At 68.0% G+C, this 24,294-nt stretch overlaps 4 protein-coding genes across 4 annotated transcripts in view; 1 reads left to right on the top strand and 3 right to left on the bottom strand.

The window, feature by feature from the left end:
• Positions 1-1,182: 1,182 nt before the first annotated feature.
• On the bottom strand, positions 1,183-6,707 carry BCKDK (branched chain keto acid dehydrogenase kinase). Its single transcript, XM_075076597.1, is given in 12 exon segments — positions 1,183-2,222; positions 2,316-2,477; positions 3,050-3,139; positions 3,818-3,946; positions 4,586-4,659; positions 4,746-4,844; positions 4,954-5,255; positions 5,258-5,330; positions 5,852-5,962; positions 6,316-6,384; positions 6,492-6,611; positions 6,613-6,707. Coding segments are annotated over 12 exon segments (1,416 nt in total). The 5' UTR covers positions 6,655-6,707; the 3' UTR covers positions 1,183-2,077.
• Positions 6,708-8,364: 1,657 nt separating this feature from the next.
• Positions 8,365-9,990, bottom strand: VKORC1 (vitamin K epoxide reductase complex subunit 1). Its single transcript, XM_075076608.1, has 3 exons — positions 9,801-9,990; positions 9,117-9,226; positions 8,365-8,667 (listed from the first exon to the last, which is right to left on the bottom strand). Exons 1-3 carry the CDS (start codon positions 9,947-9,949, stop codon positions 8,462-8,464), a joined length of 465 nt encoding a protein of 154 aa, XP_074932709.1. The 5' UTR covers positions 9,950-9,990; the 3' UTR covers positions 8,365-8,461.
• Positions 9,991-10,026: 36 nt separating this feature from the next.
• Positions 10,027-24,294, top strand: part of LOC142049142 (uncharacterized) — a 55,928-nt gene continuing 41,660 nt past the window's right edge. The window contains 13 exon segments of the mRNA XM_075076583.1: positions 10,027-10,242; positions 10,922-11,060; positions 11,382-11,414; positions 11,937-12,105; positions 12,990-13,267; positions 14,206-14,372; positions 15,349-15,568; positions 16,257-16,372; positions 16,374-16,408; positions 17,042-17,223; positions 17,226-17,273; positions 18,659-18,807; positions 20,861-21,257. Of these exon segments, the coding sequence (XP_074932684.1) occupies positions 10,042-10,242; positions 10,922-11,060; positions 11,382-11,414; positions 11,937-12,105; positions 12,990-13,267; positions 14,206-14,372; positions 15,349-15,568; positions 16,257-16,372; positions 16,374-16,408; positions 17,042-17,223; positions 17,226-17,273; positions 18,659-18,807; positions 20,861-21,257 (2,134 nt within the window). The 5' untranslated portion in view covers positions 10,027-10,041.
• ZNF646 (zinc finger protein 646) lies at positions 22,104-24,251 on the bottom strand. Its single transcript, XM_075076613.1, is given in 9 exon segments — positions 22,104-22,679; positions 22,681-22,848; positions 22,850-23,071; positions 23,073-23,285; positions 23,288-23,818; positions 23,821-23,921; positions 23,924-24,088; positions 24,091-24,108; positions 24,111-24,251. Coding segments are annotated over 9 exon segments (1,959 nt in total). The 5' UTR covers positions 24,217-24,251; the 3' UTR covers positions 22,104-22,244.

Genomic DNA, 24,294 nt, shown 5'->3' on the forward strand with positions numbered 1-24,294 from the left:
TGGGTGAGTGTCCCCGTCCCCCCCGCGGCGCCGCCGCCCCCTGGGTCGCCCTATAGGCGCCCCCCTATAGGTGTCTGGGTGTCGTGTCCCAACCCCCTACAGATTTCTACAACCCGCAACGCGACGCCGAGCCGTCCCACCGCTCCGACTGTCCCTGCTGTCACCCGCCGCCTGACCGGGAGGCCGGGGACCCCCAGGAGGAGGAGGGTGGCGAGGAGGAAGATGGAGACCCTGAGGAGGAGGAGGAGGGCAGCGAGGAAGAGGATGGAGAGCCCCAGGAGGAGGAAGACGGAGAGCCCGAGAGCAGGGATGAAGACCCTGAGGAGGGGGAGTGTGGTGAGGATGGAGGCCCTGAGGAGGAAGGTGATGGTGAGGAAGCCGCAGGCCCTGGGGAAGAGGAGGGAGATGACGTTGAGTAGGAGAGAGGTGACACTGAGGGGGGAAGATGGAGGCCCGTGAGGAGGAGGAGGGTGGTGAGGAAGAAGATGGAGACCCCAAGGAGGAGGAAGGTGGTAAGGAGGAAGATGGAGAGCCTGAGGAAGAGGATGAAGACCCTGAAGAGGAGGATGGTGGTGAAGATGGAGGCCCTGAGGAGCAGGAAGGCGATGGTGAGGAGCTAGATGGAGACCTTGAGGAAGAAGATTGTGATGAAGGCCCCAAGGAGGAGGAAGGGGATGGTGAGGAGGATAGAGACCCCGGGGAAGAGGAGGGAGGTGACGCTGAGTAGGATAGGTGACACTAAGGGGGGAAGGCAGAGGCCCCTGAGGAGGAGGAGGGTGGTGAGGAAGAGGACGGCGGAGACCCCGAGGAGGAGGATGGCAATGGAGACCTTGAGGAGGAGGACAAGGACGGTGATGAAGATGGAGACCTTGAGGAGGAGGAGGATGAAGACCGCAAGAAAGAGGGTGATGAAGACACCATGCAGCATGGAGACGCTGAGGAGGAGGAAGATGATGGTAAGGAGGGAGATGGAGAGGCTGAGGAAGATGGTAGTGAAGATGGACACCCTGAGACAGAAGACGATGATGAGGAAGATGATGATGAAGATGGATTTGGGACAAGAAATGGGTCTTCCGGGCACCAAGAGAGCCTCTCAGCCTTCCTCCCCACTCCCCTCCTCCTCCTCCTCGTCCCCCCTCCCCTGCCCCGGACGCCTGGGTCCCCAATAAACCCTCTCCCCTCGGCACTGGCTGCAGCTTTAATGAGGGCGACACCCCACTCCGCTAACGAGGGGGGCCCTAATGAAGCCAAACGGGGTGTGGGGTGGGGGATCAGGAACCCCAATGTCCTGGGTGGGAGGGGTGGGCGCCCCAATGTCCAGGGGAGGGACCCAGGTGTCCAGGAGCACCTCGACCTCCACGACGATGAACGTCCAACATGGGGGTCTCCAGCTTCAACCTTGACCTCCATGATGATCAACGTCCAACATGGGGGTCTCCAGGTTCACCTTGACCTCCAACTTGGGGTTCTCCTGCAGCACCTCGACCTCCACGACGATGAACGTCCAACTTGGGGGTCTCCAGGTTCAACCTCGACCTCAACGATGACCAATATCCAACATGGGGGGGTCTCCGGGTTCACTGCGACCTCCATGATGATGAACATCCAACATGGGGGGTCTCCGGGTTCACCGCGACCTCAACGATGATCAATATCCAACATGGGGGGTCTCCGGGTTCACCGTGACCTCCACGATGATGAACATCCAACATGGGGGGTTCTCCAGGTTCACCTCGACCTCCATGATGATCCATGTCCAACACGGGGGGTCTCCAGGTCCACCCTGACCTCCATGACGATGAACATCCAACACGGGGGTCTCCAGGTCCACCCTGACCTCCATGACGATGAACGTCCAACCTAGGGGGGTTCTCCAGGAGCACCTCAATCTCCACGATGATTAATGTCCAACATGGAGGTCTCCAGAGCAACTTGACCTCCCTGATCATCAGTGTCCAAAGTGGGGGGGTCTCCAGGTCCACCTTGACCTCCACGACGACGGACGTCCAACATGGGGGTCTCCGGGACCCAGGCGTCTAGGGCAGCGGGGCAGGGGGAGCCCAGGCATCCGGGCCCCCTAGATTCGGAAGCTCTCCCCCTTGCCGTCGATGTGGCGCAGGCGCAGGTAGACGTCGGTGCCCACGCCCTGCAGCGACTGCAGGCACAGCGAGCCCCCCAAGTACTCGGCGTAGGCCCGCGAGGTGGGCAGCCCGAACCCGAACCTGGGGGGCAGCCACGGGTCACCAGGGGGGTCCCCAAGATTTATGGCGGGGGGGGAGGGGGAATTCCCTTGGTGTCCCTCCATGGTGACGTACCCGTGCATGGGGCCGGCCTGGCCGCTGTTGCTGAGGTCCAGGAGGTTGCGGAAGGGACCCCCCAAGCGGGGGTCCTGGGCGCTGGCCTCGGCTGTGCTGAAGTGGTACTCGGTCACCTTGTCCAGGAGGTCGTGAGGGATCCCACCGCCCCGGTCGGAGATCCTGGGGGGGCACAAACCGGGGACACCCCTCAGGGGAGCCCCCAAAGATGGGGGGCACCAGAGGGGAAGAGGGGACGGGGCAGAAGACCCTCAGTAGAGAGGAACGTCTTGGGGACGGGCGTGGGGACAATGCGCAGACCACCCATGGGGACAGCGTGGAGAACCCCCTCATAGGGACACCACGAAGACCATCCATGGAGACATGAAGACACCGTGGAGAACCTCCCCATGAGGACATGGGGACCACAGAGACCATCTCTGGGGACACCCCGGGGACCCTCATGTAACTAAGGCCACCCGGGGACACTTACGGACACGGGGACACCATGGGGACCATCCCTGAGGGCATGGGGACACCACGGGGACCCCCCAGTAGCTAAGAACACCTTGGGGCCACCCGATGGGTGCAAGGACAGCCTGGGAAACCTCTGTGGGGACATGGGGACACCGTGGAGAACCTCCCACGAAGACAGCGAGGTACCCCATGGACCGCCCCGGGAGCTAAGACCACCTCGGGGACATCTGTGGGGACACCCTGGGGACCCCCACCCAACCCCGGGGACCCCCCGGTACCGGATGACGAGGTCGATGTCGTTGTTGGCGATGGTCACCACGATGTCGGGGACGTTGTAGGGGGTGTCGAGGTGGGACTCCATCGTCGCCCTGTGCCGCCCCAGATGGTCCCCTATAGTCCCCTGTGGCCCCATACACCCCCCACATACGCCCCTATGGCCCCATACAGCCTCCCATACGCTTCCATGGCTCCATATACCCCCCTATGGCTCCATACACATCCTAGAAGCCCCATATATGCTCAGTAAGACCGTATACACCCTCTATAGGGCCCTGTAACCACCTTTACCCACTCCAGAAAAACCCACCTCCCCCATAAAGCCCCATTTCACCCCCCAGGGCCCCATATCCCCTCTATAGGGTCTCCACACCCCCCACGTGGCTCCACACACTCTCTATAGGTCCCATACATCCTTTATAAACCCCATACACCCCCCTACAGGGCCCAGTAGCCTCCTTTACCCTCCCTTGAAAACCCCATATCTCCCCTAAAAGCCCCACATCACCCCCATAGAGCCCCATAACCCCCACGGGACCCCATACATCCTGTATACACCCCATACCTTCACTAGGAGTCTCCATACACCTCCTATAAACCCCGTGCACCCCTATAAGGGACCGCATGCCCCCCTCTAAGGTCCCACACACCGCCTTACCCCCCCTGAAAACCCCATATCTCCCTCGTAAAGACCCACATCCCCCCTCTTTGGCCCTGTACCTCCCCTATATACCCTCCTGCGCTCTGCAGCGCCCCTATAACCCCCATACCTCATGGCATTCTTGAGCAGCTCGGGCAGGACGTAGTCGAGGGGCAGGGGGATGAAGGGGAACCGCGCCGCCACGTGCCCGTTGATGCGCACCCGCGGCGCGTTGCCGTACTGGTGCTCGCACAGCCGCCTGCAGACCCCGCGTCACCCGGGCAACACCCGCCCGTCACCCGCTGCCACCCCAACCCTGTACGAGCCCTCAGAGAAACACCCAGGAAACCCCTACCCCAGCGCCACAACTCCCTCCGGGCCCCCCCAGGGCCCCTAGAGCCCCATAAAGACTCTCATGAGAATTCCTATAGCCGCCTATAGACCCCACCTGCAAGGCTCCTACAGCTCCATAGGAACCCCCACAGGACCTATATAGCCCTACAGAGACCGGCATAAGAACCCCTATAGTCCCCCTACAGACCCTACAGGAATGCCACAGGGCCCCCCCTACAACCCCTTGGGAGCCGTGTAGGGCCCCTACAGCCCCAAAAGAACCCCCAAAAATCCTGTAACCCCGCAAGAGCCCTTATGTGAATCCCTATAGCATACAAAGCCTCATAGGGACCTATATAGCCCCACAGGAACCCCACGACACCTTTATAGACCCCTACAGATACCCACAGAACCCCCACAGAAAAGCTTACAACCCACCATAGAAAAGCTTATAGCCCCCCAAAACACCCATAGAAGCCCCTATAGGCCACGGGAGGACCCACATGCCCCCATAGCCCCCCTCCACCATTCCCTATGGACCCCTATATCCCCACAGGCCCCTTACCGGGCAAAGTCGACCCACTTCTCGATGAGCTTCTTTGGGGACAGGCGGGTGCAGATGATGCCCACGAAGTCGGGCTGCGGGGGGGTGGCGGGAGGGGATGAGGGGGGCACCTATGGGGGCTATAGGTGCCCCTCCCCGCCCCCTATAGCCGCCAGCCCACCTTGTCCTCGTGCAGGGCCAGGTGGTGGGCGGCCAACATCCGCATCCCCAGCCGGGACGTCAGCGTCTTGTCCAGGAAGGGCCGCAGCAAGCGCTCGTCCTGAGGGACCCAGGCATCCAGGGGGGACCCCGGCGTCTTGGGGGGGGTCCCCGCCACCCCCCCTTACTCCCCCCCCCCCAAAAAGAAAGGACCCCCCGGTGCCCGGTACCTGGATGTGTCGTCGGCACTCGCGCAGGCCCTCGGCCAACAGCGTCACCACGTCCTTGTGGTCCTCCAAGAGCTGCCGCAGCAGCGCGCAGTACCGCGCCTCGTCCCCCCGCGCCTGGATCTGGGGACGCGGGGACGCCGTCAGCGGGGACGCGGGTGTCACCCGCGCCCGGGGGTGGGCGCCTGCACGGGCCACTCCGGGGCCACCCACGAGGGGGCACAAGGACGGGGTGACGTGGGGGAAGGGCGAGGTGACGCGGGGACGGGGGTGACGCGAGGACGGGGCGATCCGGGGACACGGGGGACACGGGGACAGCGGGTGACGCTCACCGGCGGGAAATCGCTGAGCTTCTGGAAGGCGCGGATGTACAGCTCGTGCTGGGGGGGGACAGGACACAGTATCAGCACCGGGATGCCGGGGTCCCCCCCAGACACCAGGGTCCCCCCCCAGACGCCTGGGTACCCCCCAAGATGCCTGGATCCCACCCCAGATGCCTGGGTCCCCCCCAAGATGCCTGGGTCCCCCCCAGACACCAGGGTCCCCCCCCAGACACCTGGGTCCCCCCCCAAGATGCCAGGGTCCCCCCTCAGGACGCCTGGGTCCCCCCCGGACGCCTGGGTCCCCCCCAGGCACCAGGGTCCCCCCCACACGCCAGGGTCCCCCCCAAGATGCCTGGATCCCACCCCAGATGACAGGGTCCCCCCTCAGGACACCTGGGTCCCCCCCAGACACCAGGGTCCCCCCCACACGCCAGGGTCCCCCCCCAGACGCCTGGGTCCCACCCCAGATGACAGGGTCCCCCCCCAGGACGCTTGGATCCCACCCCAGATGCCAGGGTCCCCCCTCAGGACACCAGGGTCCCCCCCAGGACGCCTGGGTCCCCCCCAGCAGGACGTACCACGTGGAGGATGGTGGGGTTGCAGCCGATGATGAAGGGGAGGCTGCGGAAGCCCTTGATGCGGTGGGCGATGCGCACCGGCAGCTCTTGCTGGAGGTAGCGGGCGCTCTTCTGCGGGGTGGGGGAAGAGGGGCAGCCGGACGCCTGGGTCCCCTCGACGGGACCCCCCGGCTTCCCCTGGGAGGGGGCCGGATGCCGAGGTCCCCAAAACAACCCGGGTCCCCAAATCTGTCTGGACCCCTGGGTCGCCCTGCGTTCTCTCGGAGCCACCCACCCGGATGCCTGGGTCCCCCCTGGACACCTGGGTCTTCCCCAAAACGCTTGGGTCCCCCCCTGCCCAGTCACCTGGGTCTCCCGAAACACCCAGATCCCACCCTCACCTGGACACCTGCATCCCCCCCCGGATACTGGGGTCCCCCCTGGGTATTGGGGTCCCTCCGGGACACTGGGGTACCCCCACTCACCAGGATGTGGCTGCCGTCCTGCGAGCGCCCCGAGTACAACATGGTGGTGGGCGTCAAGCGCACTGAGGGCTGTTGGGGGGACAGAGGGGGTGATGTCACCCAGATGCTGGGGCGCGCCCCAAACCTCCGGGACCTTGGGGGTCTCCCCTACCCCACCCGAACGCCGGGGGTCCCACCTTCTCGGCAGCGATGTCGATGGCGGGCTGGTGGTAGAAGGAGGTGACGGCTTTGGAGCGCTCCCGGGCCAGGTCAGGCGGGGTCTGGTCGGCGGCTGCCCGGGCGGGGGGACGGGGGGGGCAGAGCCCCCCCTCGCCGGCCCCCCAAAACCCGCCGCAGCATCTCCTGGGGTGGGGGGGAGCCAGGGCAGGGCAGCCCAGATGCTGGGGTCCCCCCTGGGTAGAGCCGCCAGGGGGGGTGGGTAGGAAGAGGGGGGGACAGGGACCCCCGCCCCAAGGGACCCAGGCACCCGGGACCCACACAGCCCCCCATGGACCCCCTAAAGGGGGATCCAGGGGTCTGAGCCCCCCTTTGCCCCTCATTGTCCCCCCCAAAAAGGACTCGGGGGCCCAGGACCCCTTTCACGCCCCCCAAAAGTGGATCCCGGTGTCTGAGCCCCCCTTTGCCCCTCATTGTCCCCCCGAAAAGGGACTCAGGGCTCCAGGACCCCTTTCACGCCCCCCAAAAGGGGATCCCGGTGTCTGGGCCCCTCTTTGCCCCTCATTGTCCCCCCCAAAAGGGACTTGGGGGCCCAGGACCCCTTTCACGCCCCCCAAAAGGGGATCCCGGTGTCTGGGCCCCCCTTTGCCCCTCATATTCCCCCCCAAAAGGGACTTGGGGGCCCAGGACCCCTTTCACGCCCCCCAAAAGGGGATCGAGGCGTCCGGGCCCCCCTTTTCCCCTCAGTTCCCCCGACTCACGGGTCCCAGCTGTCCGCCCCCCCCCCATGTCCCCTCAGCCCCCTCCCCCAGAGAGAACCCAGGCGTTCGGGACCCACTTCTCCCGTCAGTCCCCGTCCCCCCTCCAAGGGCCCGAGGTCCGGGACGCCCCCCACCCCCCCCAAAGGGGACCCAGGCGTTCGGGCCCCACCCCCACTCACCAGCCAGCGGACCCAGGCGTCCGGAGACACCGCCCCCCCCGGGATCCTCTCAGAATGGCTCCGTCCGCTCCACCCACCGCCCCTACCTCCCCCCTCAGAATGGTACGGCCCGAACCGGCGGGCCAGGCGGCGTACTGCGCATGCGCGGCCCCAGGCCAGGCACGGGGCGCAGGCGCGGCGTCCGGCGTATCGCGCATGCGCGAGGGGCACCCAGCGCCACCACCTTGTGAGGCAGGATGGGAAATGGAGTCCGGAGAGTCGGTCACAGGAGGCCCGTCCCCTGCTCCCATGGTGGGTTTGGGGGGGGACAGTGGAGGAGTGGGGGCACTTCCACAGGTGCCTAGGCCTCTCATAAGGGGGGGTCCCAGGTACCTCGGTCCGTTGGGGTGGGCGGTAAGAGGGGTCCCGAGATGCTTGGGTCCCTCGTGAGGGGGTCCCCAGGCACCTGAGTCCTTTGTGAGAGGGAGTCTTGGAAGCCTGGGTCCCTCGTGAGGGGGTCCCAGACCCATGGTACCTTGTTAGGGGGCAGAAAGGGTGTCCCTGGATGGCTGGGTCCCTCATTGGGAGTGGGAGGGGGGCCCCTGGGTCCCTCATGAGGGGGCCCCAATGCCTGGGTCCCTCATTACAGTGTGGGAAGGGGGTCCCTTGATGCCTGGGTCCCTTATTAGGGTGTGGGAAGGGGGTCCCCAAATGCCCGAGTCCCTCATGAAGGGGTGGAAAGGGGGTCCCTGGCTACCTGGGTCCTTTGTGAGGGGGCCCCAGAGGCACGGGGCCCTTAGCGGGGGGTGGGAAGGCGGTCCCTGAATGGCTGGGTCCCTTATTTGGGGGTCCCAGAGGCATGGGTCCTCTCTTGGGCGGTGGGAAGGGGGTCCCTGGATGCTTGGGTCCCCCCATAATTTGGGGGGAATGGAAGGGGAAGGGGGAATGTAACACCACACACCCAGACACCAGGGTCCCTCGCTCACAACTGCCATGTTTGGGGGGGAAGGAGGAGCACCCCCAGCCGCCGGGGTGTCCCTGTGCCCCCACCCAACATTTTTTGGGTGCGTTTCAGGCACTTTTCAGGTGGCGGAGCCGCCGCCAGCAGCGCCAGTTGAGGGCGAGGAGGCCGCCGTTGAGGAGGTACGTGGTGATGCAGACGAGGCACAAGTCCTGCAGGCCGAAGAGCAGCACCCCCGCCAGCCACAGCGAGGCCACCGCCGAGGCCACCGACATCCCCAGCAGCACCGCCGCCGCTCCCTGCCCCGGCACTGCTCCTGGGGGTCATCGGGGGGGGTGGTGAGTCCCCAACGCGTCCCCTGTACATCGCCAGTGTCCCCCAGCCCATTCCCAGTGTCCCCAACATGCCTCCACCACATCCCCAGTGTCCCCACCACATCCCAGCCCATCCCCAGTATCCCCGAGCCCATTCCCAGTTTCCCCAGCATGCCTCCACCACATCCCAGCCCATTCCCAGTATCCCCACCATGTCCCCACCACGGCCCCAGTGCACTCCCAGCGTCCCCAATGTGTCCCCACCACGTCCCTATGCCATCCCCAGTGCCCCCACGCCATCCTCAGTGCCCTGCCAGTGCCCCCACCGTGCCCCCACCCCATCCCCAGTGCCCCCCAGTGCCCTCCCAGTACCCCCAGTGACCCCACCATGTCCCTGCCCCGTCCCCAGTGCCCCCACCCGTCCCCCGAGCCCCCCTCCGAGCCCCCCTACCCAGCAGCCCCTGCAGCAGGTAGAAGAGGACCCCGATGGCGCCGTTGGGGACGTTGGCGGCGCTGTCGCGGCCCAGCAGCGGCTCCACCAGCCCCAGCCCGCGGCCCCACCTGCGGGGCGGGGCACGGCTCGGACACGCCCCCGGCGCGCCTATACATGGCGCGGCGGGGCGGAGCCCCCCGGCCCGAGCCGCGCCCCCCGCTCCAAAACCCGCCCCCCTGCGCTTAAAGCTCCGCCTGCCGCCACGTGGCGCTGTTTACCCGCGCGGCCTTGCACCGCGGCGCCGTGCAACAGCGGGGCCTGGGGCAGTGCAACCCCCGGTTGCGATGCAAACCCGACCCCGGTTGCGATGCAAGCCCCGGTTGCGATGCGCGCCCACCCCGGCTGCAATGCAAAAAACCCCCGCCACGATTGCAATGCAAGCCCCGGTTGCAATGCATGCCCGCCCCGGTTGCGGTGCAAAAAACCCCGCCACGGTTGCAATGCAAGCCCTCCCGTGCAACGCAACAACCCGCCCCGGGGCAACGCAACCCCCGGTTGCAATGCAAAAAACGGACCCCTTTGCAAGGCAGCTCCCGGTGCAATGCAAGCACCGGTTGCAATGCGAGCCGTCCCGTGCCACGCGAACCCCCGGTGCAATGCAAGCCCCCCCACCCGGTGCAATGCAAGCCCCCCCGCCGGTACCGGGAGCCGAAGACGCGCGTGCAGGAGGCGGCGGGCCCCAGGTCGCACGCGGGGCGGTACGAGGGGTCGCGCGCGTGCGCCCGCTCCACGTGCAGCGCGTACAGCGAGAGCGCGGCCCCAGCCAGGCACAGCGCGGCGCGCGCCGCCATCGTCCCCCCCAACACCGCGCGCTGCCATTGGCCGGCGGCTGGCACCGCCCCCCTCCGCTCCCGCCCCTTCCCGGAAGCGGCCGCGGGGGGTGATGGGGGATGTAGTCCGGCGGGGGGGCGGGGCTCCCGGCCCCCCCTCCCCCCCCAACCCCCCAAAAAAAAAGAGGACCCGGGCGTCCGGGCGGGGCCAAACCGGCTGCGGGACGGGAGGGGCAGAGAGGCGGCGGGCACCGACCCACACGCACCCATCGGGACCCCCACGGAACCCCACGGACCCACAGGCACCCCCACAGGTACCCACTGGGACCCCCCACGGACCCCCACAGACCCACTGGGACCCCCACAGGGACCCCCACGGATCCCCACGGACCCATAGGGACACCCCACGGAACCCACAGACCCACAGAGACCCCCCCCAGGGACCCACAGGTACCCTCACAGAGCCTGCAGACCCCCTGGGACCTCCCCAGGAGCCCACAGGGACCCCCATGGACCCACTGGGACCCTCCCAGGGACACACAGGGACCCCCACAGATCCCCACGGACCCACTGGGACCCTCCCAGGGATGCCCACAGACCCCAGGTACTTCCCATGGAACCCTACAGATGCCCAGGGACCCCCCCAGGGACGCCCACTGATTCCCACGGACCTAGTGGAAGCCCCCACGGAACCCACAGGGACCCCCACAGACCCAGAGACCCCGCACGGGGCCCACAGACCCACAGAGACCCCTCCAGGGACCCAGAGGCACCCTCACAGACCCTCCCCCCAGGGGCTCCCACTGACTCCCACAGACCCAGGGGGACACCCTGCAGACCACCCACAGCCCACAGGGACCCCTACAGACCTACAGGGACCCACAGGGACCCTGACACTGACCCCCACAGACTCACGGGGACCCCACCCATGAACCCCCGGGGACCCCACGCAGGCCCCCAGGGACCCTCAGGAACCCCCATGTCCTCCCACAGATCCCCAGGAACCCCACCAAGGACCCCCAGGGACCCCCGCCCATGGGCCTCCCTGGCATGTCCGCCATGGCCCGACACGCCTCGACACGCCTCGACACGCCTCGACACGCCGCCGCCCTCCTGCTCGTGCTCCTGGCCCGTGAGTTGGGGTGGGATGGGGGGACCACGGGACATGGGGGGCGGGGGACACGGACCCCGGGGGGGGGCCCAGGCGTTCTGTGGCAGAAGGGACCCGGGCGTCCCCCGCCCTGGGGGGGACCCAGGCGTCCGGGCGGGGCGCCCAACGCGACCGGTCATACCGGAAAGGCCGAGGTCACAACCCCCAAAAATGAGCCCGGATGCCTGGGTCCCCCCGCGGCGGGGGGTGGGGCTGGGGGGGGGGCGGGGAGGGCGCCCGGACGCCTGGGTCCCTCGGGGTGGGGGGGTCCCACGCTCTGACACCCCCCTCTTTCCCCCGCAGATGCTGAAATTTCAGCTGGGGAGACTCCCGCAGGTAAGATATATGTAAATAAGCCTCTGCATATTCATGAGCAACCCCTCCAACCCCAGTGGCTGCTCCCCCTCCCCACCTGGAAGAGACACATGCCCCCCCCCCCATTTCAGGGGGGGACCCAGGCCTTTGGGGTGCTCCCCACCCCCAGCACCCAGGGGACCCAGGCATCCAGGAGACATCCTGGGGGGGGCAGGAGGGGCCCAGGCATCTGGGGGGACGTCCCCCAAATATCCAGTGCACCCAGGGGTCCGGGGGGGGTGGCTGGGGGGCACCCAGGGGTCTGGGTGGGGGCACCCAGGCATCCGGGCCCCACTTCCCCCCATCAGCACTGTTGCAACCCCTTCCTGTCGCTGTCGCAACAACCCCCAGGACAGTTGAAATCGGGGTGAGGAGGGTGGGTGCAACAGCCCCAGGCATCCGGGTGCCCCCCCGCAACCGCAACCGCAGCGGTGGGGGCGGGGGGGGGGCCCCAGGCATCCGGGGGGGCCCCAGGCATCTGGGCTGATGGGTTCTTGGGTGCAGAGCCCGAGTGCGGGCGTCAGCGGGAGCTGGGCCGCGTGGTGGGGGGCACGGCCGCCCGCCCCGGAGAGTGGCCCTGGCAGGTGAGCCTCCATCTGCGGGGACAGCACTTCTGCGGGGGCACCCTCGTCACCCCACAGTGGGTGCTGTCGGCCGCCCACTGCTTCCAGGGGTGAGTCCTAGGGCGGGCCCTGGGGGGAGATGGGGGGCTGACCCCTGCGGGGAGGGTGATTCTGGAGTAGGACCTTCCTTGCGGAGCCCCCTGTCCCATTGGGGCACCCAGAAATCCATTGGGCCACCTAGACTCCCACTGGGCCACCTAGATCCCCATTGGGCTACCCAGATCCCTTTTGGGACCCCTAGACCCCCATTGGGCCACCCAGATCCCTTTTGGGACCCCTTGACACCCATTGGGCCACCCAGATCCGTTTTGGGACCCCTTGACCCCCATTGGACCACCTACATCCCTAATGGGCCACCTAGATCCTCACCAGAGCTCCCAGAACCCCTTTGGGACCCCTAGCTCTTCACTGGACCACCTAGAACCCTGCTGGACCACTTTGATCCTCCTTGGGCCACCTAGACCCCCACTGAGCGACCCAGATCCCTTTTGGGACCCCTAGAACCCCTTGGGCCACCTAGACCCCCACTGAGCGACCCAGATCCCTTTTGGGACCCCTAGAACCCCTTGGGCCACCTAGAACACCACTGGTCCTCCCAGAACCCACGTGGGCTAGCTAGACGCCCATTGGGGCAGCTAGATCCTCCTTGGGCCAGCTACCGCCCCATTGGACCACCTAGACCATCATCAGGGCACCCAGAACCTGACTGGAGCACCCATGGCTGGGGTGGGGGCACCCATGACCCATTGGGACACCCAGATCCCCTTGGAGCACCTAGAACCTGGCTGGGGCACCCATGACTGGGGTTGGGGCACCCATGACTGGAGTTGGGGCACCTAGAACCCGGTTGGACTACCTCGGCCCGGGTCAGGGCAACCGTGTCCGGGCTTGGGCACCCAGCGGGGCCGGGGTGACAGCGGTGGCGCCCCTCCAGGCCCAACGGGAGCCGGGCGGAGCTCACGGCCTGGCGGGCGGTGGTGGGCCGGCTGCGGCTGCAGGAGACGGGGGGCCAGGAGAGGATGGTGGCGGAAGTGGTGATCCACGAGGGCTACCGGCGCGTGGAGGGCGGCCACGACCTGGCACTGGTCCGCCTGGAGTCGCCCGTCACCCTCGGGCCCCGCGTGGGCACCATCTGCCTGCCGCAGGCCGACCACCCCTTCGCCTTCGGCACCCCGTGCTGGATCACGGGATGGGGCCACGTGGCTGAGAACGGTGAGGCCCGGGCACGCGGGGCTTGGGGGGCCCCCCGCGGTGGTGGGTCCCCATGGAGGTGGGTCCCCACGGGGAGGTTCTTGGTCATCGGGGTCCCCATGGAGGTGGGTCCCCATGGGAAGGTTCTTGATCCTTGGAGTCCCCATGGTGGTGGGTCCCCACGGGGAGGTTCTTGGTCATCGGGGTCCCCATGGAGGTGGGTCCCCATGGGAAGGTTCTTGATCCTTGGAGTCCCCATGGTGGTGGGTCTCCATAGGGAGGTTCTTGGTCATCGGGGTCCCCATGGAGGTGGGTCCCCACAGGGAGGTTCTTGGTCATCGGGGTCCCCATGGAGGTGGGGTCCCCATGGGAAGGTTCTTGATCCTTGGAGTCCCCATGGTGGTGGGTCTCCATAGGGAGGTTCTTGGTCATCGGGGTCCCCATGGAGGTGGGTCCCCACAGGGAGGTTCTTGGTCATCGGGGTCCCCTTGGAGGTGAGGTGGGTCCCCATGGTGGTGAGTCTCCATGGGGAGGTTCTTGATCCTTGGAGTCCCCATGGAGGTGGGTCCCCACGGGGAGGTTCTTGGTCATCAGGGTCCCCTTGGAGGTGAGGTGGGTCCCCATGGTGGTGAGTCTCCATGGGGAGGTTCTTGATCCTTGGAGTCCCCATGGTGGTGGGTCTCCATAGGGAGGTTCTTGGTCATCAGGGTCCCCATGGAGGTGGGTCTCCATGGTGGTGGGTTCTTGATCCTTGGAGTCCCCATGGCAGTGGGTCCCCATGGGGAGGTTCTTGGTCATTGGGGTCACCATCGGAGGTGGGTCCCCATGGTGGTGGGTCCCCATGGGAAGGTTCTTGGCCATTGATGTTCCCATGGAGGTGGGTCCCATGGAGGTGGGTCTCCACGGGGGCGGGTCCCCCCGCTGACGCCCCCCCGCTGCCCCTCTCCCGCCCCCCGCAGTGTCCCTCCCGCAGGGGTCCCCCCTCCAGAAGGTGGCCCTGGACCTGCTGAGCCCCCCGACCTGCAACTGCCTCTACTCCAACCTGCGGCGCCGGGACCTGGCGCACCCGGCCCGGCCCAGCATGGTCTGCGCCGGCGGGCAGGAGGGCGGCCGCGGCGCCTGCCAGGTGCGGGGGGCTACGGGGGGTCTGTGGGGCGTGGATGGGGCTGTAGAGGGGCTATGGGGGGGCCATAGAGGGGCTACAGGGGACCTAGAGAGGGGATATATGGGGCTGTTGGGGCCTGTAGAGGGTCCATGTGGGCTGCAGGGGGGCAGTAGGGGGGCTATAGAGGGATATAGTGTCTATAGAGGGGCTATAGGGGACCTAGAGAGGGAATATATGGGGCTGTCGGGGCCTGTAGAGGTTCTATGTGGGCTGTAGGGGGGTAGTAGGGGGGCTATAGAGGGATATAGTGCCTATAGAGGGGCTACAGGGACCTACAGAGGGAATATATGGTGCTGTAGGTGACGACAGGGGGGCTACAGAGACATACGGAATCTATAGAGAAGCTATATGGGACCTATATATAGGATATATAGGGTTGTAGGGGTCTATAGAGGGCCTTTAGACATTCTATGGGGTGCTATAGGGAGGTATAGGAAGAATATACTGGCTGCAGAGGGACAGTAGGGGGCTGTAAAGGGGTACAGAGTCTATAGGTGGCTACAGAGTCTATAAGAGGTCTGGGGGAGGCTATAGGGGGAGTATGTGGGGCTGTGGGGGGCTATAGGGGGCAATAGGGAGAGTACAGAGGGGTTACAGAGGTTCTGGGGGTCCATGGGGGGCTATATGGAGCTGTAGAGGGTCTGTAGGAGTTGTGTGGGGTCTGTAGGGGCCTTTAGAGGGTCCAGGGGGGCGGCGGGGGGGCTATACGGGGCTGTGGGGACTATAGGGGGCAATAGGGAGAGTACAGAGGGGTTACAGAGGTTCTGGGGGTCCACGGGGGGCTATATGGAGCTGTAGGGGGTCTGTAGGAGTTGTGTGGGGTCTGTAGGAGCCTTTAGAGGGTCCAGGGGGGCGGCGGGGGGGCTATACGGGGCTGCGGGGGGAGCAGAGGGGGCGCGGCGCCCCCCGGCCCTGCGCTGACCCCCTGCCCCCCCAGGCGGACTCGGGGGGCCCGCTGGCCTGCGGGGGCCCGGGCGGGCAGTGGGTGCAGGCCGGGGTGCTGAGCTTCGCCGTGGGGTGCGCCCGCCCCAACGGGCCGGTGATGGCCACGGGGCTGGCGGCCCACGCCGGCTGGCTGCGGCGCCGCCTGCCCCCCGCCGCCTTCGCCCCCCTGGGCAGCCCCCCGCCCCCCGGCCTGGAGGACGGCAAGTGCCTGGGTGAGCCGAGGCGTCCGGGGGTGCCCCGAATCCCTGGGGACCCTGAGAGCTGGGTGGGGGCACCCTGAAACCCTGGGGACCCAGATATATGGGGGGGGCACCCCGTACCCCATGGGACCCTGAGAGCTGGGTGGGGGGCACCCCGAATCCCTGGGGACCCTGAGAGCTGGGTGGGGGGCACCCCAAATCCCTGGGGACCCAGAGCTGGGTGGGGGGGTGCCCCGAAACCCTGGGGACCCTGAGAGCTGGGTGGGGGCGTCCTGAAACCCTGGGGACCCAGATATATGGGGGGGGCACCTCGCACCCCATGGGACCCTGAGAGCTGGGTGGGGGGCACCCTGAATTCCTGGGGACCCTGAGAGCTGGGTGGGGGCGTCCTGAAACCCTGGGGGGGCACCTCGTACCCCATGGGACCCTGAGAGCTGGGTGGGGGGCACCCTGAATTCCTGGGGACCCTGAGAGCTGGGTGGGGGGCGCCCCGAAACCCTGGGACCCTGAGAGCTGGGTGGGGGTGCCCTGAAACCCTGGGGACCCAGATATATGGGTGGGGGGCACCCTGAAACCCCTGGGAACCCTGGTGTGTGGGTGGCGGGGGGGTCCCAAAACCCCAGTGATCCCCCCCCACCCCGGGGGACCCCGGCATCCAGGGGGGACCCCGGCGTCCGGGCTGAGCCCTTGCCCCCCGCAGGGTGCGGGATGCAGGGGGGGTCCCCGCCTGGAGCCCCCCAAGGCCCCACCTGGCCCTGGGGGGTCAGCCTGCGCCTGGGGGGGCAGCACCGCTGCGGGGGGGCGCTGGTGGCCGAGGGGCTGGGTGCTGACGGCCGCCCACTGCTTCATTGGGTGAGTGAGGGGCTCCGGCGGCCAGGACCCCCAACCTGTGCCCCATAGCACCCCCAGGACTGTGGGGGACTCATGCCCCATAGCGACCCCCCGGGACCGAGGGGTCTGGGTGCCCCTAACCCACCCCGGGACCCAAATTCACCCCTGGGACCCGGGTGTTCAGGACCCCCAAGTACCCCCTCTGCCCCATAGCACCCCCAGGCCCTGGGTTCTAAGGGGGGGTGTCCCCGTCACATCTGGGGGTGTTTGTGGGGGGGTCCCTCTCCCCAGGAGGGGGCACAGGGGGTGCAGGGGGGCACCTGGCTGGGGACCCAGGGGTCTGGGACCCCCAAGTACCCCCTCTGCCCCATAGCACCCCCAGGCCCTGGGTTCTAAGGGGGGGGGGGGGGGTGTCCCCGTCGCACCTGGGGGTGTTTGGGGGGGGGTCCCTGTCCCCGGAGGGGGGGCGGGACGTGGGGACGTGGGACGTGGGGACGCGGGGGGGCAGGGGGGGACACGGCGGGGCAGGGGATGCACGTGGGGACGCAGGGGGTTGGGGGGCGCAGGGACGCGGGGTTGTGGGGGGCAGGGGGGGGACGCGGGGGGGGGGGGCGCGGGGGTCCCTGGCCGGCGGACCCAGGCCCCCGGGTGCAGGAACCAGGAGGCGGAGGCGTGGGAGGCGGTGGCGGCGGGGGACGAGCGGCGACGGGGCGCCCGCCTCTACCTGCACGGGGCCTTCGTGGAGCCGAGGGGGGGCCGGGACCTGGCCCTGCTGCACCTGGAGACCCCCCTGCCCCTGGGCCGGCCCTGCGGCCCCCTCTGCCTGCCCTACAGCGAGGCCGGTGGCCCCCCGGCACGCGCTGCTGGGCGCTGCTGGCCCCCAACGGTGAGCCCCGCGCCCCAGGGCTCCCTCCCCGGTGGCCTCGTCACCCGGGTGGCCCCGTCCTGGTGGCCCCGTCCTGGTGGCCCCATCCTGGTGTCCCCGTCGTCCTGGTGTCCCCGTCGTCCTGGGTGTCCCATAGTCCTGGTGTCCCCATCATCCCGGGTGTCCCCATCCTGGTGTCCCCATAGTCCTGGTGTCCCTGTCCCGGGTGTCCCCGTCCTGGTGTCCCCGTCGTCCTGGTGTCCCCATAGTCCTGGTGTCCCCATCATCCCGGGTGTCCCCATCCTGGTGTCCCCGTCGTCCTGGTGTCCCTGTCCCGGGTGTCCCCGTCCTGGTGTCCCCGTCGTCCTGGTGTCCCCATAGTCCTGGTGTCCCCATCATCCCAGGTGTCCCCATCCTGGTGTCCCCATCGTCCTGGTGTCCCCATCATCCTGGGTGTCCCCGTCCTGGTGTCCCCATAGTCCTGGTGTCCCCATAGTCCCGGGTGTCCCCATCCTGGTGTCCCCATCCTGGTGTCCCTGTCATCCCCGGTGTCCCCGTCCTGTGTCCCCGTCGTCCTGGTGTCCCCGTCCTGGTGTCCTGTCATCCCCGGTGTCCCCATCCCGGGTGTCCCCGTCCTGGTGTCCCCCGTCCTGGTGTCCCCGTCATCCCCGGTGTCCCCATCCCGGGTGTCCCCATCCTGGTGTCCCCGTCGTCCTGGTGTCCCCGTCCTGGTGTCCCTGTCATCCCCGGTGTCCCCATCCCGGGTGTCCCCGTCCTGGTGTCCCCGTCCTGGTGTCCCCGTCATCCCCGGTGTCCCCATCCCGGGTGTCCCCGTCCTGGTGTCCCCATCATCCCGGGTGTCCCCATCCTGGTGTCCCCGTCGTCCTGGTGTCCCTGTCCCGGGTGTCCCCGTCCTGGTGTCCCCGTCGTCCTGGTGTCCCCATAGTCCTGGTGTCCCCATCATCCCAGGTGTCCCCATCCTGGTGTCCCCATCGTCCTGGTGTCCCCATCATCTGGGTGTCCCCGTCCTGGTGTCCCATAGTCCTGGTGTCCCCATAGTCCCGGGTGTCCCCATCCTGGTGTCCCCATCCTGGTGTCCCTGTCATCCCCGGTGTCCCCGTCCTGGTGTCCCCGTCGTCCTGGTGTCCCCGTCCTGGTGTCCCCGTCATCCCCGGTGTCCCCATCCCGGGTGTCCCCGTCATCCCTGGTGTCCCCATCCCAGGTGTCCCCGTCGTCCCGGGTGTCCCCATCACCCCCCGTTATCTCCACCCCTGGTGCCCACCATGTCCCCACCATCCCTGGTGTCCCCATCCCCGGTGCCCCCATCGTCCCCCACACCTGCGCCGTCCCCAACCCGCCGCCCCCACCCCGATGACGTCCCCCGTGTCCGTCCGTCCGTCCCCCAGGTTCGTCCATCCCCAAGGAGCTGGTCAGTGTGGAGGTGGCGCTCCCGGAGCCCTGCGAGACACGGGGGGACGCTGGTGATGACGCGGGGGCCTCGTTCCCCCCCGAAACCTTCTGCATCACCATCCCCGCGGGTACCAGCGCCTGCCAGGTCAGCGGTGATGGGGGACCCCGATGTCCCCATGTCCCTCCTGAGGCCCTTTGTGGGCTCGCACGGTCTCTTTTGGGGTCCTCATGTCCTCCTGGGGTCACTTGTGGGGTCCCTGGGTCCCTCTTGGGGTCCCCACATCCTTCCTGAGGCCCTTTGTGGGGTCCTGGGGTCTCTTTTAGGGTCTCCATGTCCCTCCTGGGGTCCCTTGCGGGGTCCCTCTTGGGGTCCCCACATCCTTCCTGAGGCCCTTTGTGGGGTCCTGGAGTCTCTTTTAGGGTCTCCATGTCCCTCCTGGGGTCCCTTGCGGGGTCCCTGGGTCCCTCTTGGGGTCCCCACATCCTTCCTGAGGCCCTTTGTGGGGTCCTGGAGTCTCTTTTAGGGTCTCCATGTCCCTCCTGGGGTCCCTTGCGGGGTCCCTGGGTCCCTCTTGGGGTCCCCACATCCTTCCTGAGGCCCTTTGTGGGGTCCTGGAGTCTCTTTTAGGGTCTCCATGTCCCTCCTGGGGTCCCTTCTGGGGTCCCTGGGTCCCTCTTGGGGTCCCCACATCCTTCCTGAGGCCCTTTGTGGGGCCCTGGGGTCTCTTTTAGGGTCTCCATGTCCCTCCTGGGGTCCCTTGCGGGGTCCCTGGGTCCCTCTTGGGGTCCCCACATCCTTCCTGAGGCCCTTTGTGGGGTCCTGGAGTCTCTTTTAGGGTCTCCATGTCCCTCCTGGGGTCCCTTGCGGGGTCCCTGGGTCCCTCTTGGGGTCCCCACATCCTTCCTGAGGCCCTTTGTGGGGTCCTGGAGTCTCTTTTAGGGTCTCCATGTCCCTCCTGGGGTCCCTTGCGGGGTCCCTGGGTCCCTCTTGGGGTCCCCACATCCTTCCTGAGGCCCTTTGTGGGGTCCTGGGGTCTCTTTTAGGGTCTCCATGTCCCTCCTGGGGTCCCTTGCGGGGTCCCTGGGTCCCTCTTGGGGTCCCCACATCCTTCCTGAGGCCCTTTGTGGGGTCCTGGAGTCTCTTTTAGGGTCTCCATGTCCCTCCTGGGGTCCCTTGCGGGGTCCCTGGGTCCCTCTTGGGGTCCCCACATCCTTCCTGAGGCCCTTTGTGGGGTCCTGGAGTCTCTTTTAGGGTCTCCATGTCCCTCCTGGGGTCCCTTGCGGGGTCCCTGGGTCCCTCTTGGGGTCCCCACATCCTTCCTGAGGCCCTTTGTGGGGTCCTGGAGTCTCTTTTAGGGTCTCCATGTCCCTCCTGGGGTCCCTTCTGGGGTCCCTGGGTCCCTCTTGGGGTCCCCACATCCTTCCTGAGGCCCTTTGTGGGGCCTGGGGTCTCTTTTAGGGTCTCCATGTCCCTCCTGGGGTCCCTTGCGGGGTCCCTGGGTCCCTCTTGGGGTCCCCACATCCTTCCTGAGGCCCTTTGTGGGGTCCTGGAGTCTCTTTTAGGGTCTCCATGTCCTCCTGGGGTCCCTTGCGGGGTCCCTGGGTCCCTCTTGGGGTCCCACATCCTTCCTGAGGCCCTTTGTGGGGTCCTGGAGTCTCTTTTAGGGTCTCCATGTCCCTCCTGGGTCCCTTGCGGGGTCCCTGGGTCCCTCTTGGGGTCCCCACATCCTTCTGAGGCCCTTTGTGGGGTCCTGGAGTCTCTTTTAGGGTCTCCATGTCCCTCCTGGGGTCCCTTGCGGGGTCCCTGGGTCCCTCTTGGGGTCCCCACATCCTTCCTGAGGCCCTTTGTGGGGTCCTGGAGTCTCTTTTAGGGTCTCCATGTCCCTCCTGGGGTCCCTTCTGGGGTCCCTGGGTCCCTCTTGGGGTCCCACATCCTTCCTGAGGCCCTTTGTGGGGCCCTGGGGTCTCTTTTGGGGTCTCCATGTCCCTCCTGGGGTCCCTTGTGGGGTCCCTGGGTCCCTTTTTGGGGTGTCTCAGGTCACTTTTGGGGACCTGGAGTCCCTTTGGAGGTGTCTCGGATCCTGTTTGAAGGGTTGGGGGTCTCTTTGGTCTCCCTTTTGGTGGGTCTTTGGGGTGCGTTGGGGGGTCCCAGAGGTCCTTTCTGGGGGGTTTTGTGGTCCAGGGTCCCTTTTGGGCAGGTCTTGGGGGATCCCGGCGGTCCCTTTGGGGGTGGGGGTCCCTTCTGGGGGCGGCTTTGGGGTGTCCCGGGGGCGTCCCCCAGCCCCGGGCTGACGGGGACACCCCACAGCTGGACGGGGGATCCCCCTGGTCTGCGAGGCGCGGGGGATCTGGTTCCTGGTGGGGACGGCCAGCATGGGGGGCTGCGCCCAGGGGGGGCCCCCCCTCTTCACCATCACCTCCCGCTACGAGCGCTGGGTCGCCGGCATCACCCGCGAAGCCTATTTCTCCGAGATCCCCCCGGACCCCCGCGAGGAGGAGGAGGAGAAGGAGGAACCCACGGGGGACCCCGGCGTCCGGGAGCACCCCGAAACCCCCGGCATCCGTGGGGAACCCGAGCCCACGGGGACACCCCACCCACGGGGGACCCCGGCGTCCAGGAGCACCCCGAGCCCGTGGAGGACCCCGGCGCCGAGGGGGACTCCAGCAGCTGGAGGCAAGCCCAGATCCCCGAGGACCCCGACATCTGGGGGCACGTCAAATCCTGGGAGGGCCCCCGCAAGGCCTGACCCCCCCTTTGGGAGGGGCTCGGGTTGGGGAGGAGTGGGCAGAGCAATAAAGTGGCGGTGGTCTGCACTGCCCCCCATCTCTTTTTGGGGGGTCCCGTCCCCATTCAGGGCAGGCTTGGGGGTCCCCAGACCCATGTTGGGGGTCCCCAGCTCCACTCAGGGCACACTCGGGGGTCCCCAGACCCATGTTGGGGGTCCCCGGCCCTGAATCATGGTCATGCCCCACAGAACACCAAAATCCACCCAAAACTGCTCCAAAACAACCCAAATTTAATCACGGGGAGGGAAATGGGGTCCGGAACCCCCCAACCCCCGCCCCGGGACAACCCCGTCACCCGTCACCCTCGGTGCTGCCGGGGCTGCGGCGTCGGGGGGTGGCGGGACGGTGTCGGGGGGCCGGGACCCCCGGCGCTGCCCCCCGACCGCCTGCGTGGGGTGACACCGCGCTGGCGCCGCGCTCCGGGGGGGCGGGGAGGACTTGGCGGCCGCCCGCCGGCTGCTCGGGGGGCCGCGGGAGGGCTCCAACACCGTCACCGCCGCGTCCGCCTGTCCCGCGCGGTCGGACGCCGGGGAGGACGCGCACCCCGCTTCCCGCGGGTTGGGGTGTACCGGCGACGCCCCCGGCGCCGATAACGCCGTCTGGGGTGACGGGAGGACTCCAACACCGTCACCGGCGTGTTCAGGTGTCCCGGAGGCACCTGTAGCGCCGACAACGCGGTTTGGGGTGTCGAGGGGGACCCCAACGCCGTCTCCATCGCGTCCAGGTGTCCCAGAGGCGCCTCCACCGCCTGTAAGGCGGTCGGTGGTGCCGAGGAGTCCTCCAACACCGTCTCTGTCACGTTTCGGTGTCCTGCGGGTCCCCCATCCACCTGAGACGTTGTTGGCGGCACTGGGGAGTCCTCCGACACGGTCTCCGTCCCCTCCCGGTGCCCCACAGACTCCTCCCCCTGTAAGGGGGGTGGCGGTTGTCAGGGAGTCCTCCAGCACCACCTCCGCTGCGTCCAGGTGTCCCGTAGACGCCTCCGCCGCCTGTAGCGTGGTCGGTGGTGCCAAAGCTTCCTCCGACACCGTCTCCATCCCACCCAGGTGTCCCACGGACGCCTCCGATGCCCGTAACGCGGTCGGTGGCACCGGCGAGTCCTCCGACACCGCTTCCACAGCGCCTGGCTGCGCTGGCGGCCCCCCCGTCCGGCTGTAGGTCGCCGGCGACGGGAGGGTGCAGGCGCTGGTGGCCCAGGAGCTGCCGGCGCAGGCGGAAGGCCTTGGGGCAGAGCCGCAGCGGGGTGCCGCCGCCGCTCGGCGTGGGTGCGCCGGTGGTTCTTCAGGGCCATCAGGTTGTAGAAGGCCTTGTGACAGGCGGCGCAGCGGAAGAGCCCGGTGGTGTGGGTCTGCCGGTGGTTGACCAGGCTGCCGGCGTGCTTGTAGCTGCGGCCGCACACTCTCGCAGCAGAAGGGCCGCGCCGCCGCCGCCGCCGCCTGTTGCCGCTCCTCCTCCTCTCCTCGCCGGCACAGGCGTCGCACGCCGGTTCCCCACCGCCGGCGCTGCCGCCGGGGTCCCGCCTTGCAGCGGGGGTGGTTACGGAGGTGGTTGCGGTAGGCGGCGAGGTTGGGGTAGCGTCGGGCGCACACGGCGCAGGGGAAGACGCCGGTCTGGTGTGGTTTGCCGGTGGTTGACCAGGCTGCCGCCGTGGCGGTAGGTCTTCCCGCAGACGCTACAGGCGTAGGGCCGCCGCTCGCCCCCCGCCACGTCGGCCAGGGCGGCCCGCCTCCTCGGCGCGGTGGCTCCGGCTGTGCTCCCGCAGCCTCTCCAGGCCGGCGAAGGGCTGCCCGCAGTAGCCGCAGATGTGCCACAGCTCGTCACCCGCCGCCTCCCCCCAGCACCCCTCCGGCACCGCCGCCGCCGCCGGCCGCCGCGTGCTCCTGCCGGTGGTGCCGCGCCAGGTCGGCCTCGCCGGGGAAGATGCCGCCGCACAGGCTGCAGAGGAAGGGCCGCTCTTCCTCCTCCTCCTCCTCCTCCTCCTCCTCTTCTTCGCCGGCGACACCCCGCGGCCGCCTGTGCCGGCGGAAATGCGCCTGCAGCGCCGGGAGGCCGCCGAACTCCTTGGGGCACAGCGAGCACTGGTAGATGCCGGGCGGCGGCGGCGCGGCGCAGCCGTTGCGGCGGTGGTGGTGACGGTGACGCCGCCGGCGGTGCCCCCGCAGGTGTCCCTTCAGGGCGCCCAGGTTGGAGAAGCGCTTGGCGCAGAGGCTACAGCCGAAGTCGCCCGTCTGGTGCGTCTGCTTGTGGTTGATGAGGCTGCCCGAGTGCCGGTAGGTCTTCCCGCACACCTCGCACCGGTACACCCGCTCGGCGTCGGCGGCGGCCACGCGCCGCGGCGCAGCCTGCCCGCCCCCGGCGGTGCCCCCGGGTGTGGGGTGCGCAGCGCCATCAGGTTGGGGAAGTGTTTGGGGCAGAGGGAACAGGCGAAGACGCCGGTGCGGTGGGTGTGCCGGTGGTTGGCCAGGCTACCCGGTGCCGGTACCGCCGGCCGCACTCCCCGCAGCCGTAGAGGCGTCCCGCCGCCGGTTCGCCGCCGCCCGCCTGCGCGCGCCGGTGAGCGCGCCGGTGGCTGTTGAGGGCGGCGAGGTTGTAGAGCTGTTTGCCGCAAGCGCCGCAGCCGTAGACGCCGGTTTGGTGCTCTGACGGTGGTTGACCAGGCTCCGGCGTGCCGGTAGCTCCTCCCGCACTCCCCGCACCGGTAACGGCGCTCGCCCGGTGCCGGCGGGACGCACAGCCGCTCGGGGGACGGCGCCGGGGCCGCCGCCATGGCCGGGCGGGGGGGGGACGGGACACGACACGACCTGGTCGGCCGAGGGGAGACCCGGGCAGCCGGGCGCACCCCCAG

The sequence above is a fragment of the Phalacrocorax aristotelis genome, chromosome 32, assembly GCF_949628215.1.
Source record: "Phalacrocorax aristotelis chromosome 32, bGulAri2.1, whole genome shotgun sequence".
Taxonomy (NCBI): domain Eukaryota; kingdom Metazoa; phylum Chordata; class Aves; order Suliformes; family Phalacrocoracidae; genus Phalacrocorax; species Phalacrocorax aristotelis.